We start from the raw sequence: 16,154 nt of genomic DNA, 5'->3' as shown, positions 1-16,154 counted from the left end.
TCTGCAGGCCTCCTTGGCAGCACGATCGACCTGTTCATTGCCCCATATTCCTACACAACCAGGCACCCAGCAGAAGGATACCTCTTTACCCCGCCATTGGAGCAAGTACAGTTGGTCATATATCAGCTGGACCGTCTCCTCAGTCGGGTACAGGTGCTGCAGTGATTGTAAGGCACTAAGAGAATCGGAGCAGAGAAGAAATCGATCGCCCCGAACACGAGTCATCTGCTCCAGTGCCTTCAGGATCGCGTGGAGCTCCGCTGTGAAAACGGTATATTCAGCAGGGAGGTAAATCTGGGTAACATGATCAGGGAACACCACAGAACAGCCAAGGAAATTCTCCTGTTTGGAGCCATCAGTGTAAACGACAGTGAAACCGTGATGCACATCTAAAATGTTAAAAAACAGAGACTGGAATGTAAAATCTGGTGTGACATCTTTCTTAAAATTAGTCAAATCTAAAATAAGTTTGGGTCTCTGGAGGAGCCAAGGTGGAGATCTGCTCCAACAGCGATGTAAAACACGAAGACCAGCCGTAGACATCGCAGCGAGGCAATCCTGTGCGCGAATCCCATAGGGCTGCGTCGCATGTTGCTAGTTATGAAATAACCATGCCAGAGGAGGCTGAGCAATGGTATGGTATGCAGGTGTGTACGGTGTGGACAAAGTTTTATATGCCTGGCGCACTGTAAGTAGCCGCCGCCGCATATGAAGCAGCGGTTCACCATCCTCTGCACATAGGCTTGGTATGGGGCTAGTTCGGAATGCCCCAGTGGCCAACCGAAGCCCTTTATGGTGCACAATGTCCAACATCTTTAAGTAAGAAGGCCTCGCAGACCCATACACCGTGCACCCATAATCGAGCCAAGATTGCACAAATGCCGTGTAAAACTGGAGCATACAAGTCCTGTCAGCTCCCCATGTACTGTGGCTAAGACATTTTAAAATACTTAAAGCCTGAAGCGACCGCCGTTTCAGGTCTTTAAGATGAGGTAACCACGTAAGCTTCGAGTCAAAAATGAGCCCCAGAAATCTCACCGTGTCTTTAAAAGTAAGAATAGTGTCCCTCATCCTCAACTCAGGAAAAATTAAAATCAAACGAGAACGGTGAAAAAGAACACATACAAACTTCTCGGTGGAAAACTTAAAACCACTCTTCTGCGCCCAGTCATCCACAAACGTCTAATAGTAAGTTGCAACTGATGCGTTGTCGTTGCAAGGCTTGAAGAAGAGCAAAACAAAGAGAAACCATCCACAAACAAGGAACACTGGACAGGAATTTTCACTATGGACGTAATGCTATTAATAGCGATGGCAAAGAGAGTCACACTTAAAACGCTACCCTGAGGGACACCGTTCTCCTGCTCAAAGCGATCAGACAGGACGTCACCAATTCGGTATCTAAAATATCGTGGCGAGAGGAAAAACTGAATAAAAAGACGAAGACAACCACGAAAACCCCATTTGTGAAGCTGCTCCAGGATGAGACACCTCCAAGTGGTATCGTAGGCCTTCTCGATGTCAAAAAATACACCTAGAAGGTGATGATGGTGTAGGAAAGCTTGTTGTATAGCCGCCTCCAGGAGGGCAAGGTTATTGAAGGTGGAACAAAACCTCCTGAATCCACACTGAAAGCGACTAAGGAGTTGCCAGGATTCTAACATCCAGACAAGGTGGCGGTTGACCATCCACTCCAAGGTCTTCCCCATGCAACTAGTGAGGGCAACACTATGGTAGCTACTCGGGTGCGTGCAGTCTTTCCCAGGTTTTAAAAAAGGAATTAAAACTGCCTCACGAAACCCGGCAGGAAAGTCACCCGACGCCCAAATGGCATTAAAAAGTGCGAGAAGGATTTCTTTGTTGCGCATTATGAGGTGCCATAGCATACTGTAATGGATCCTGTCGTGACCAGGGGATGTGTCACGATCTCCAGACAATGCAGAATCCAGCTCCCACATAGAAAATAGGCAGTTGTAAACTTCATGGGAGGTGGACTGGAAGTCCAGACTACATCTCTCAGCAACCGCTCTATGGCGCTGGAAACGTGGATCCTGACTGGTTGTTGCAGTAAGTGTGGCAAAATACGCTGCCATAGTCTGGGCAATGTCTCACGGATCCATGTGGAGAGGGCCATTATTCATTACAGCAGCTATGGGGCACCTCTGCCAGAAATTATCCTGATGGTCTCCCAGACAATGGAACTTTTGGTGGAACGATTAATGGTGTTCAGGAACTTTTGCCACGACCTCTTCTTGCTCTCATGAATAATGCAGCGACATCTTGCCCTCGCCACCCGAAAGGCTGCAAGATTATCAGCAGTCGGCCGACACTGGAACCAACGCAGAGCAGCACGCCTGGTCCTGATTGCAGAGCTGCATTTGGCACTCCACCAAGGGACAGGTGGCCTCTTCCGGTGGCCTGTGGACTGCGGAATGGCTGTTGCAGCGGCGTGGTGGACCGTTTTGGTAATATGATCCACCCACGCCTCAACATTCGCACAGTGTTCGAACTGGGCCAACTGTCTATAAAATGTCCAGTCGGCTCCATGGAGCACCCATCGTGGTGGTCTCCTTTCAGGACCCATGCGATCTGGCAGGTGAATCCAGATTGGGAAATGATCACTGCCGTGCAAGTCAGCGACCACTTCCCAATGAGCACTCGCAGCAAGAGCTGGAGAGCAAAGCGAGAGATCAATCGCAGAGAACGACCCAGTCGTCGAGCAGAAATGAGTGCTCTGTCCTCCATTGAGCAAGTAGGCACAGGATGACAGGAGAAGCCCCTCAATTGCTCTACCCCTGGGACAGGTAATTGCAGAGACCCAAAGCACATTGTGGGCAGTAAAATCACCACAAATAATGAATGGCTGGGGGAGCTGTGTAAGAAGGTCGGTGAGGGCCGCTTCATCAAGTGCATCATGTGGGGGCAAGTAAAGCGAACATACAGTCAATGGATGACACACGTGCATGGACACAGCGACGGCCTGTAAAGTCGTCATAAGTGAGAAAGGCGAGGAGTGGTAGTCCGTCCTGACGAAAATACCTACGCCTCCTCTAGCTCTCTCTCCACGCAGGTCGTCCTTTTTGTGGAGTGTATAGCCTCGTAGCTCAGGGGAGTAAGAGGGATGGAAATAAGTCTCCTGGAGACATAGAAACAGTGGTCTACCCTGAGATAGTAGATGAAGTTCCTCCACATGCGTCCTGAACCCTTGCAAGTTCCACTGAAGTATGGGAGCCATCTATGATAGGGGTAGCACCTTCATCCTGTCTCTCTGACGGGGCGGGGAGACCACAGCAGGTGGAGGGGCAGGCGTGGGGCGAGATGATTGCCCCACACATACATCGTATTCCATCAACTCTGGGGAAGAGTCAGGTTAAGCCTCACGTAAAACAACATCTGCATGGTCAGACGGTTTACCACGGGATTTGACCCACTGCTGCTGCTGTACGTGAGCTTTCTGCGGTTTGGTGGGCTTTGGGGGAGCTGATGTGGGAGTGGTAATGGCTGTACTGGGCTTCGGAACATCCTCAGCTGTTGGAGGCGCCAGGGGCTGGCCCAAGTTTGCGACTGTACCTTTGTCTGTCATTCAAGTAGGGGCTACTGGCTCTGAAACACTGGCTGCGTTGCAAGTGCACTGACAGCTGCAGGTATTAGTGCCAACACTCAGCACCTCTGTCTGTGTTGAGGCATCGACTTTTGGAGTAGGCTTCTAACCAGGGATGCAAAAGATGTAGAAAAAGTGGGAGGTTGTATTGACTTACAGATCTTCTTGGCCTCACCATAGGGGATACGCTTGGTCGTTTTTATTTCCTGGACTTTGCATTCCTCTAAAAATATTCGGCAGTCCCTACTCCAAACAGGGTGGTTCCCAGAGCAATTGATACATTTGGCTGGAGAGGAGCAACCAACTCCTTCATGAGCAGCCTTACCACAGTTGCCACAAGTCACTTCACCTTTACATCCTAAGGTGGTATACCCAAAACACTGGAATTTAAAACAGCGCATTGGGGTCGGGTAATAAGGCCTCACACTAAGGCGAAGGAAGCCAACTTTAACATGTTCAGGAAGTTTCGTGCTGCTGAAGGTCAGAATAAAGGAGTCGGATTTGACAAGATTGCCATCAACCCTCTTCATGATATGTTGGACATCAACGATACCTTCCGGAGCCCACTCACATTGCAGTTCTTCCTTGGGAATGTCAACTAGATCCCGGCATGTCACAACCCTTTGCTGTAGTTCAAGGTGCTGTGCAGTTCAGTGTCTATGGCATACTCTCCAAGGCATTTAGCAGATTGGACGTTAGTTGCTTGCTGGGAAGTGGAAGTTTCCACTAGCAAGGTCCCATTACGTAAGCGCTTCACTGATTTTAAGGAGCCACAGATTCCCTCCAAACCCTTTTGTATATAGAAGGGCGAAACCTTCTCAAAACTACCCTCCTTCCGTTTCACAATGAGAAACACATTTGGGTTACCAGAATGCATTCTGCTACTTAAGACTGGACTTGTCAAAGAAGTGCCGGAGTCAGTGGGACTGACTGCACGAGCCCTCTTGAGAGACTGGGTGTTAGAACCTTCCAGCGGCCCACCCTTTCTGCTGGGAGGAAGAAAAGAGGATTTCGAAGGATCCATCTCGGTCCCATGAGCACCTAGGGAACTAGAAGTCCACCCAGACCGAGCCCCGCGTGCCTAGGTAAGCCTTATACAACTGAGGTGCGGCAGGTTCCCCAGAGGTTGCCCGCTAACGACTGTTCCACCTCAACAGCCATTCATCTCATCAGCGGGCAGCACACCTCGAGATTGAAGGGTTGTTTATAGAGGTTTATTCCATCCTCGCGATCCGGGCGGTCAAGCCAAGATCCCCATCCTCTGAGACACACAACATTCCACTGCCGTGCCACACGGTGGTCGCTGAAGTATGCCCAGAGCTTACGGTGACAGGGGACTGGCGGCGCTTACCAGTCCCCAGCTCAGGAACCCTGGGGTTGCCAAGCCCGTACCCGGCACCTGAATGCCGAGCCCCTGGGGGCGGGACAGTATGTTACAATAGGTTGAGGCTGGGATGATTTCATGAAAATAATTCCCATCTGCACAGTTCAGAAAAGCTGGTGGAAGAGAGAAGAATCCACATGGCTCAGATTGTGAAGCAGCCACTGAAATTAAGCGTTTTGTGTTCAGCTGCATGTTGTGCTGCAGGGTGGTCCACTTTGCTCTTGGTCACAGTTTGGTGGTGGCCATTCATCCAGGTTGATAGCTGGTTGGTAGTCATACCAATACAAAGAGCTGAGCACAAAACATGGATGCTTTCACAGGAGTTCCAGCCTCGGATGGGGCAGGATAAGCCTGTGACAAGACTGGAATACGATGTGCAGGGTGGGTGGATTGGGCATGTAGGTCCTCCACAGAGATATGATCACTGCAGCAAGGGATTGGGATTGGGAGTGGCATAGACAGAACACCACTTTAGGAGGAGTGGGAATGATCTCGGGTAGGGTGTCCCTCATATCAGAGAACGATGGTCGATTATCAAAGCCTTGAAGAGGGATGTGGTTCAATTGTTTTAGTCCAGGATGATACTGAGTGATGGAAGGGGCACTTCTTTTTAGCAGGTTCTTGGGAGCGGTGGAAAGATATGGTGTGTGTGTGTAGAGATATGGCACAGGAAATCTGTTTGCTGTCTACGTCCGGGTAATCCCTGTCTGTGAAGGCCTTTGTGAGACCTTCAGCCTACTGGGCAATGAACCTGCTGCCATTGAAGAACTGTTGATGTGTAGCAGTCTTTTAGTTGCACCTATCTGCAACTCAACAATTTGTCTTTACAGAGAGTAGCAATCTTTTCTGTAATTGTTAATATTCCAACCTGTATTTTCCATTGTTTCATTAAACTAATGGTTAGGTTTGTGAAGATCCTATCATCACTTAGATGACAGAAAGTTAATTAAAGATCAGTGCTCTGCCCCATGACCGACTGCTACAGCTTTAACAGGTAGGATTCACCAGCTGGTGATAACTGCAGCATACCAATTTTGGCAGGAGTCAGTTTCACTCAATGTACTTTACACGTGGATAAGAGCATCATATCATTTGGTTGCTCTCTCTTTTGTGTAATTTAAGAGTGATCCTGGTGCAACATTTGGGTTGTTTGTGGAATCAAGACTCATCCCTACACTGACAGGCATGTGTATTAGCTGCTCTTAAATTAACTTTCTGTCATCAAAGTGATGATAGAATGTTCACAAAGCTAACAGTTACTTTAACAGAGCAATGGAAAACACAGGTTGGAATATTAACAAATACAGAAAAGATAGATTGCTACTCTAGTATTGTGAAGAAGAGAAATTGTCACAACTAGGAAGAAAGGAGTGGCAGAGACTGTAAAAATTGTTGATAAACACGGGAATGAGGTAGAGAAAGCGGTAAAGTCACTCAATATATAGCTAACCATCTAGTTTATCACAGGAAATTACACTAAAAATTTATTAAACTGCTGTGCTATGTAACCTAAAGTCTCTACATGCACACTGCTGCACATTTGATTATGTTCTAATGATATTCTCATATTTATCAGGTCCTGCTGGACAGCTGCTACCAGTGTTTTGAGTGAGTTGACCTTACATACAGACATTTCTGTTTGTATCAATGATGTCCAAATTCACTTATATCAGTGGATTTCCCCTTTTACAGCCCATATCAATCTTACAACAATGTTTTCTCGCTTTCTTGTACATGGCTTCTTTCCTTTCTGAATCAGGCAGCTCCAACACCAGCAGGCAGTATTCATTCTTGTTGCTGGCAGGGTTCAAAATGTTTTGCAGCATCAGTGTAGTATACACATTCATTCACAAAGAACATCTACAGAACCAACAGAATACACATACACGTAAGTAGATGCACAAGCATGCATGTGCTTGTCAACATTGTCCTGCCTGACTAATTGTGCCAGCACTGCAGACTGACAGGGCTGAAGCCTTGTGTCAGGTTGATTGGGCAAGGGGTCCAGGAGAAGAGAGAGGGATTAGGGGAAGATGCTCGACTGATGGGAGTGTCAATAAGGGCATGGGATACGAATGCGGAATCGATGAGTTTGTCTGGTCCAAGGCAAGGAAAGTTGTGTTCAGCACATAATAACTTGGAAAAGGGGCTTAGGAGATGAGGTAGAACAGAGGATGAGAGAGGCTGTGTGCAAGATGAGTGAGATTATGATCTTGGGGGAGAGGCAGTGGTGGGCATTGGGTAGGGACTAAAGGCAACTGGGCCCAGGAGGATTAAGGGACTGAATGATGTGTTGGAAGGACAATTCCCATTAGGAAAGCTGATGTTGACCATAAGGATCCAGATGGCAAGGTTGGAAAATAGCCACTGAAATCAAGCATGTTGTGTACGGCAGTGTTTTCACCACTGATTGGTCAGCCCTGGTCTCTGTCACAGTTTGGCAATGGTAATTCATACAGGTAGTCTGCCTGTTCATAGTTGTGCCCACATATATTGCTATAGTGAAGCTACAGCAGAACAAGTATATGATATGACAGCTTTCACATGTGGCCCTGCTTCTGACAGGATAGGATACACCTGTGATGGGACTCAAGTTGGATGTGCTGTGTGGTTGCATCAGACAGGACTCCCACAGGGGTATGACCCATGTGGCAAGGGGTTAGGATTAGGTGGGGAGTAACGGTGGACTAAGATTCATGACAGATTTGATGGGCATGGGTATACCACTTTGGGATAGATGGGAAGAAGTGTGGGTAGGATGTTAATTCTTTTTGAGCCCATGAATGAAAGTAGTCTGAAGCCCTGGTGAAGTACAGAGTGATTATAAATTAGTTATACAAAAGAAACCTTTAATTATGAAAAGTGTCAACAACTTACAGAAATGTCTGAAACAGCACTGAATGCAGCATATATTCAAGTTTTATTTCTACCCAACACTGGTAGTTTCTGATGTTCCTCCAAGGTGGCGTGCACGCATGAGTTATTCAAACAGTCATCATAGAGTTGTATAATGGAGTAGAGCACAGACAGTGTTGTTTATGGTTTTATGAAACCAAATCTGCTATTATAGTTCAGAATCAATGAGGACTAAGTAGTGATGAGTCACAACTTCAATGGCAAACTGTTATTAACTGGGAAAACTGTTTTACTGAAACTGGTTTTACATCACACAGGATACCATGTCAGGGTCAGCCAGCAGTCCCTGACAACAACTGAATAAGTTTGGCAGTCTTACATTAAATGCCTGGGGAAATCAAAGAGGCATGCCAGTTTAGAATTGAATATGCCTAGTTTTACAATGCAGTAGGTATTATGGGAATTCTTGTCATTCAGATCCTACAAACTGGAAATGTTGCAAGCTTTAAGGCAAACTACAAAGAAAGATGAGTTTTGTGTAGAAATGCTTAACAAAATGCACACTGAAGATGATTTTCTTAATAAAATTGTGTTCAGTGGCAATGCCAGCTTCCATTACTGCAGTAAAGGGAAGCAGCATAATGTTCGGATATGGGCTGAGCAGAATGTAATGGAACATGTACAGGACTCACTTAAGGTAAATTTTTCCTTGTGCAGTATGATGCAATATAATTTATGGTTTTTTCCAAGTAAACTTTTCTAGAATATCACACCTGGACATGCTTGAACATTATCTAATGCCTCAATTACAGCAGGATTTTATTTTCTGGAAGATAGTGTGCCCCCACATTATCATCACCAAGCTGTGACATGTGTCCATAGTAATGAGCCGACTTGGACTGGACTTGGTGGAACAATATTCTGGCCACCATGATAACCTGATTTAACCCCACTTGGTGCATGGGGCTATATTAAAGACAGAATTTTCATGCATCCACTTCTGGGAACATTGATAATTGCGACAATGGATAACATGAGGAGTTCTCACCACACATCAGGATTTGCTTCATAGGATTTGGCGGGAAAGTGAGTACATATGGGACATTTATCAGGTTACAAAAGTTAACCACAATGAACATTTGTAAATAAAACTTGAAGACATACTGCATTCAGTGCTGTATCAAACATTTCTGTAAGTTATTTAGTTTTCCACAATTATGGGATACTTCCTCATAACTAATATACTGTATATGTACAAGTTGTACATATAATGATCAAATTTATGATGGCTTAAATGACTAATTGCAGTCGAGAGCTAAAGACACATACAGGTCAAATTGCTACAAATCATATGAGCATTAAGATGAAAGAGGAAAGACAAAAACAAGAGAATTCTGTGGATAGAATGGGGGAGTGGAGGCACTAGAAACATAAGCACTATGGCACATAATCAGATGAAGGGCAAGATAAAATTGTCATGCTAGTTGTTGTTTCCAGAGTTCAGAAAAATTTATATTAGGATCTAAAATAGACAACTTCTGAAAGAATTAGCAGGATCTCTATTGGAACTTGTGTGTTGCATAGCTGTCCTGGCAATTGTATATTGCACTTTGTTAGTGTGGTGCATTTGCCTGTAGTAATTTGCAGTTATAGTGGTCATACCAATTTCAAAAGCTTGATTAAACTTTCGGACTACTTGATGAACACATGGTTTGTCATATTCTTAATTACCATGTTACTGTAGCATTTGCACAAACACAATGCAAATGGGAGATTTTATAATAGATATGTTCACAAAGTACAATGGTTTTGTATGGTTAATATATTAATTATTGCATTTCAGTGAATGAAGTTTTCCTGGAATTTTAAGATGTATTTTTGACTGTGTCATCCTTATTTCATTTTGTGACTTCAAAATGTAATATTCTTTGCACAGCAGTTCAAAGATTCTGGTCGAGCATGATATTGTGAAATAGCATAAAAATGTTTTCTGATTTGGGTGAAATCCTAAATGGAGTTGTGTGTTATCTCTTGGGAAATATGCCTGTTAGCTCACCTCCACTGTTCTTGATTGTAGTTGTAGGTTCCACAGTCATAGATGCATCTTGTTTCCTGTTGAGAAGGGTGTCCTTGTGACCAGTCCATACTATATGTGTGTTCAGGATTTGTGCCTGAAACATTCAGTAACACTTTACTTATTGCTTTTCTTCATTTCATTTTGATGAAAGTATCAAACTAAATTCTTGAAGAAATGAGGCATCAAACCATAAACAAGATAAAGTTTCCTAAATATTCCCTTCGTTACTGAGAGGAATCGACATCATAGATGTAAATGACTTATCTAATCCATGTACTGCGAACAAGAAAACTAAGCAAATAAACGTAACAACACTGTAAAAAGGATAGTTGCTACTCACAATACAGCGGAGATCCTGAGTTGCAGATAGGCACAACAAAAAGACTGCCACAAAATGAACTTTTAGCCAAACCCGGTGGGGGTAAGGAGGAGGGTGGGATGGGGAAGCGGAGGGATAACAGTAGTGGTGGGGGCGGTAAATGCTGCTCGTGGGAGTGTGCAGGGTTGAGGTGGAGAGAAGGTAGGGCAGCTATGTACTGTTGGGAACTTAGATAGAGGGGGAGAAGTGGAAAAGAAGTAAAAGGACTGGGTGTGTTGGTGGAACAGAGGGCTGTGCAGTGCTGGGATGGGAACAGATATCCCATGCCTTATCTTTCCAGTCATCTACCACCTCCCGAATTCTCACTGTCCAGCCATTGAGGAGTATTTCCTCATGACTCAGTACCACCCAGGACTGAGTCAATGAATTACATTCTCTGTCAGGATTTCAACTACTTCTTGTCATGCCCAAAATCAGAAATGTCCTACGCACCATTTCCCACTTCCAACCAAACCTACACAATATCCTTATCCATTCCGACAGAACCTCTGCTTCCACCTTCCTTGCCTCAAGGCTCGTATCCCTGTAATAGACCTAGATGCAAGGCCTGTCCCATACGTCCTCCCACCACCATCTAATCCAGTCACAAGAATCGCCTGTCCCATCAAAGGCAAGGCTACATATGAAACCAGTCATGTGATCGACAAGCTAAGCTGCAACCACTGTGCTGCATTCTACACGGGCATAACAACCAACAAGCTGTCTCACCACAAGAATGGCCACTGACAAACTGTGGCCAAGAAACAAGTGACCACCCTGTTGCTGAGCACGCCGCCCAACAACATTCTTCATCCCAGTGACTGCTTCATAGCCTGTGCTATCTGGATATCTGGATCCTCCCCACCAACACCAGCTTTTCTGAACTGCACAGGTGGGAACTCTCCCTAAGATATATCCTATGTTCCCATAACCCTCCCACCTTCAACCTTCATTAGTCATTCTCCTTACCCATTCCCTGTTCACATTCCGGAACAGCACAGCCCTCTGTTCTACCAACACACCCAGTCTTTTCACTACTCTCCTTTACCACTACCCCCTGCTCCCCCCTTCTGTCTAACCTCCCAACAGCACCTTTCTTCACACCCCTCTCTCCATCTCACCCCTCCAGGCTCCCATGAGCAGCACTTACTAATATAATTTTTTTTTTTGACAGAGGCCTTCTCGGAGGAGAGCTCATTTTGTGACAGTCTTTTTGCTGTGTCTATTTGCAACTCAGTATCTCCGCCATATGGTTAGTGAATAAAATGTAAATGTCGTGCGACTAGGGCCTCCCATCAGGTAGACCATTCTCCGGGTGCAAGTCTTTCGATTTGACGCCACTTCGGTGTCTTGTGCATCAATGGGGATGAAATGATGATGGTTAGGACAACAAAACACCCAGTCCCTGAGTGGAAAAAATGTCAGACCCAGCCAGGAATCGAACCCGGGCCCTTAGGATTGACATTGTCATGCTGACCACTCATCTACTGGGGGCGGGCTATATGGTTAGTAGCAACTATCCTTTTCATAATATTGTTGCATTCCATCCTGGGTTTTCCATTGTTTAAAACAAATAAATGTCTTAGATATGTATGAAATAATATTTAGGCCTACATTCTATCCCAGGTCCTGGGAAAGATGAATTCAAAAATATTTATATAAAATTGCTGATAATCGGCAGCACCAGCAGCAGCACAATTTTAATAGCTGTGTTTGATTGCTTTTGAAACTAATCTTCTTCATGGGTAAAGTCAACAGATAGTTTTCCCCAAAGCAATTTTCATTATGTTTCCACATAATAAGGGGGAATTATAATCCAAAGATAGTCTGCAGTCCTAGCCAATAAATCAGAATGAATTTTTTATAATAATTCATAATTATGTAGCAGTAAAAGAAACGTCGAAAGATTATTTATATAAGGCTTAAAAAGAAAAACTGAGTGTAAGAATGGAACATCCATTTTAATAACATCAACAATTTAGAAACTTGCATTACAGCAGGCAGAGTTGAGTTTTAGTAAGCAGTCATAGAGGTGATAGAGTTTGTGCTTACATATTGGACTGGGCTGATAAGTCAATAGTGACAATGATGAAAATAAAAATCACAAGATGCTGAATGATGTGGTTCTCAGTATCCTCACAGTATATGAACTAAATATTTAGGGAAAGCAAAGTCTTTTCCCATAAGCAATCTTCTTGGCAAAAATGACCCATGGACACACATCAGAGACTTCAGAGACAGTCTGGCAATGAAAACACAGGCAATGGTTCCCTTTCGATGTACTAAAATGCATTCAGAATCACACATGAGAGTATGCACATCTACATACATCTTCATTCCTTTTGATCACATTTAAATAAAACAATAGTGCAGTTACAGGATACTAAATAAAGTGAGAATTGTCTGAAAAAAGTTCTGAAAGTATTCTCTAGTTGCTGGATGACCACTAATGAGAATACACAAAGAGCCAACCACTGTGAGAACAAGTAAATTTTAGTGAACAGTAATATACATGGGTATTAAAAATACTCAAATAAAAAGCCAAGTCTGAGTTTAAAAATAGGTACTAACTGAGAAATGAATATTCAAGCAGAACTGTAAAATTATGATTCAGATAGTTGTGGCTGGCTTGATCCATTGACCAAAAGTGAATGAACCAGTCACTCTGAAACACATTAAAATACCATCCCAGTAATCTGGATGGGATTCTTGACAATACATAAATCTTCAGACCTTTTTCACAATCATTGTTACCAAACACACGGAGCAAATTATTATAAAAAAAATTTAAGTGTCCTTGTCAGAATCTAAAATGCAATCACGTACGATGTGGCACACTGAAACTGGTGCACCACGATCTCTGCAAAGACGTGAGGAAGTGCCTGCGTATCAGAGGGCAGTGCCCAATTCTCAGCTGTGTTAAGGCCACATCTTCCCTCTGCGTGTTTGGAACTACGTTTACCATGCCAAAACTGTGGGCTTCACTGGTTTTAATTTTTTAATTTGTACATCTAGCAACACATTCTCCTGCACATATATAACTCATCTCCCCAACAATGAGATAACAGCATTCCAGGAAATGGCAAAGTTACTTTCTTCGAGTGTGTCTCTTGTTGCTGAGTCAGCTTGCTCCTTTCCCATGATTCTTATTTGTTATGATTCTCAGCAGAATGACATTCCCACCCTTGATGCTGTAGTACATGAATAGCATGTTGTATGTTTTGGTCTATTTTGTCTGATAAGAAATGAGAAGGTTTTCCACAGAATAAGTAAAAACAAGAAAATGTGGGTGACATTGCCTAGAAGAAAGGACAGTCTGATATGACGTGTATTAAGATATTAGAGGGAGCTGAAAAGAATAAAAACTGGACAGGATGACTGGAATAAAGGGTGGTCCATTGATTGTGACTGGGCTAAATATCTCACGAAATAAGCGTCAAATGAAAAAACTACGAAGAACGAAACTTGTCTAGCTTGAAGGTATAAACCAGATGGCGCTATGGTTGGCCCACTAGATGGCGGTGCCATAGGTCAAACGGATATCTACTGCATTTTTTAAAATAGGAACCCCCATTTTTTATCGCATATTCATGTAGTACGTAAAGAAATATGAATGTTTTAGTTGGACCACATTTTTTGCTTTGTGATAGATGGCACTGTAATAGTCACAAACATATGGCTCACAATTTTAGACGAACAGTTGGTAACAGGTAGGTTTTTTTAAATTAAAATACAGAATGTAGGTACTTTTGAACATTTTATTTCAGTCGTTCCAATGTGATACAAGTACCTTTGTGAACTTATCATTTTTGAGAACGCCTGCTGTTACAGTGTTTACCTGTAAATACCACATTAATGCAATAAATGCTCAAACTGATGTCCATCAACTCAATGCATTTGGCAATACATGTAACGACATTCCTCTCAACAGCAAGCAGATTGCCTTCTGTAATGTTCGCATATGCATTGACAATGCGCTGATGCATGTTGTCAAGCGTTGTCGGTGCATCACGATAGCCAATATCCTTCAGCTTTCCCCACAGAAAGAAATCCGGGGACGTCAGATCCAGTGAACGTGCAGGCCATGGTATGGTGCTTCAATGACCAATCCACCTGTCATGAAATATGCTATTGAATACCGCTTCAACCGCACGTGAGCTATGTGCCTGACATCCATCATGTTGGAAGTACATCGCCATTCTGTCATGCAACGAAACATCGGTAGAACATTATGTAGGAAATCAGCATACATTGCACCATTTAGATTGCCATCGATAAAATGGGGGTCAATTATCCTTCCTCCCATACTGCCGCACCATACATTAAGCTGCCAAGGTCGCTGATGTTCCACTTGTCACTGCCATCGTGGATTTTCTGTTGCCCAATAGTGCATATTATGCCAATTCAGGTTACTGCTGTTGGTGTATGACGCTTCGTCGCTAAATAGAACGCGTGCATTGTCCCGTAATTTCTCTTGTGCCTAGTGGCAGAACTGTACACGAGGTTCAATCTCGTTGCCATGCAATTGCTGGTGCATAGAAATATGGTATGGGTGCAATCAATGTTGATGTAGCATTCTCAACGCCATCGTTTTGGAGATTCCCGATTCTAGCGCAGTTTGTTTGCTACTGATGTGCAGATTAGCCACGAAACAGCTAAAACACCTACTTGGGCATCATTGTTTGTTGCAGGTCGCGGTTGACGATTCACATGTGGCTGAACACTTTCTGCTTCCTTAAATAATGTAACTATCTGGCGAACGGTCCGGACACTTTGATGATGTCATCCAGGATACCGAGTAGTATACATAGCACATGCCTGTTGGGCATTTTGATCACAATAGCCATACATCAACATAATATCGACCTTTTTCACAATTGGTAAAAGGTCAATTTCAACACGGGTAATGTATCATGAAGCAAATACCGCCCGCACTGGTAGAATGTTACATGATACCACACACTTATACATTTTTGACTATTACAGCTCCATCTATCATAAATTGAAAAAAGTGGTCCAGATAAAACATTGATATTTCTTTATGTACTACATGAATATGTAATAAAAAATGGGAGTTCCTATATTAAAAAACGCAGTTGATATCCGTTTGACCTATGGCAGCGCCATCTAGTGGGCCAACCAGAGCGCCATCTGGTTTCCTCCTAGACAAGTTTCGTTCTTTGTAGTTTTTTCGTTTGATGCTTATTTTGCGAGATATTTGGCTTGGTCACTTATCAATGGATCACCCTGTATAAACAAAACTAATAATCTACAGCATTGGGTGTGTAATTGAACTGGTCAATGGACCTTCTTTTGAGATGTATGGGAGTATCTGATACATACAAGAAATTCACAAAATGTTCTAGTAAAGCATAAGTGGTAATTTCACATTTGATGTATAAGTTGCACTTATTTAAAAATTTAGTCATGACATAACTTATGACTAATACAATGTTTCTGTTATTGTTTTGAAAGATAAAAAAACATTTGTTAATGCTAATTACTAATCATTTATAAATTCCTGTGAATGTGAACAATCAATATTTAAACATTATTATCTTTGAACTCTAGGATTTGCATCTTTGGTCATTCTCTTATTATCTTCATACTTGTTGGAAGTAAGTTGTGGTTTTATCAACTGAAGGGAAAGGAGGACAATATGAAATGTTACAAATTACTATATGAGAAAAAAACATAATAAAGAGACAGAAAGCTAAAATTGACACACACAGTGTTTTGATTTAAGCTATTACCTCGATCAAGCTTCCTAGATGGAAACTGCTGTTTCAGAAAGGCATGTTCTTCAGTAGGACATGTTTCTGACAAGGAGCTACAAGAAGTGTATGACTGAAACAATGTTTATTATTTGATCTTACTT

General features: G+C 43.2%; 1 protein-coding gene across 1 annotated transcript in view; it reads right to left on the bottom strand.

Moving 5' to 3' along the window:
- LOC126425293 (uncharacterized) overlaps window positions 1–16,154 on the bottom strand; it is a 214,677-nt gene that overhangs the window by 188,644 nt on the left and 9,879 nt on the right. The window contains exon 2 of the mRNA XM_050088268.1: window positions 9,898–10,012. Coding sequence (XP_049944225.1) covers window positions 9,898–10,012 — 115 coding nt within the window. The remainder of the gene's footprint in view (window positions 1–9,897; window positions 10,013–16,154) is intronic.

The sequence above is a fragment of the Schistocerca serialis genome, chromosome 10 (assembly GCF_023864345.2).
Source record: "Schistocerca serialis cubense isolate TAMUIC-IGC-003099 chromosome 10, iqSchSeri2.2, whole genome shotgun sequence".
Classification (NCBI taxonomy): Eukaryota; Metazoa; Arthropoda; class Insecta; order Orthoptera; family Acrididae; genus Schistocerca; species Schistocerca serialis.
The sequence above is the reverse complement of the archived record's forward strand: the minus strand, read 5'-3'. Positions and strand labels throughout refer to the sequence as shown.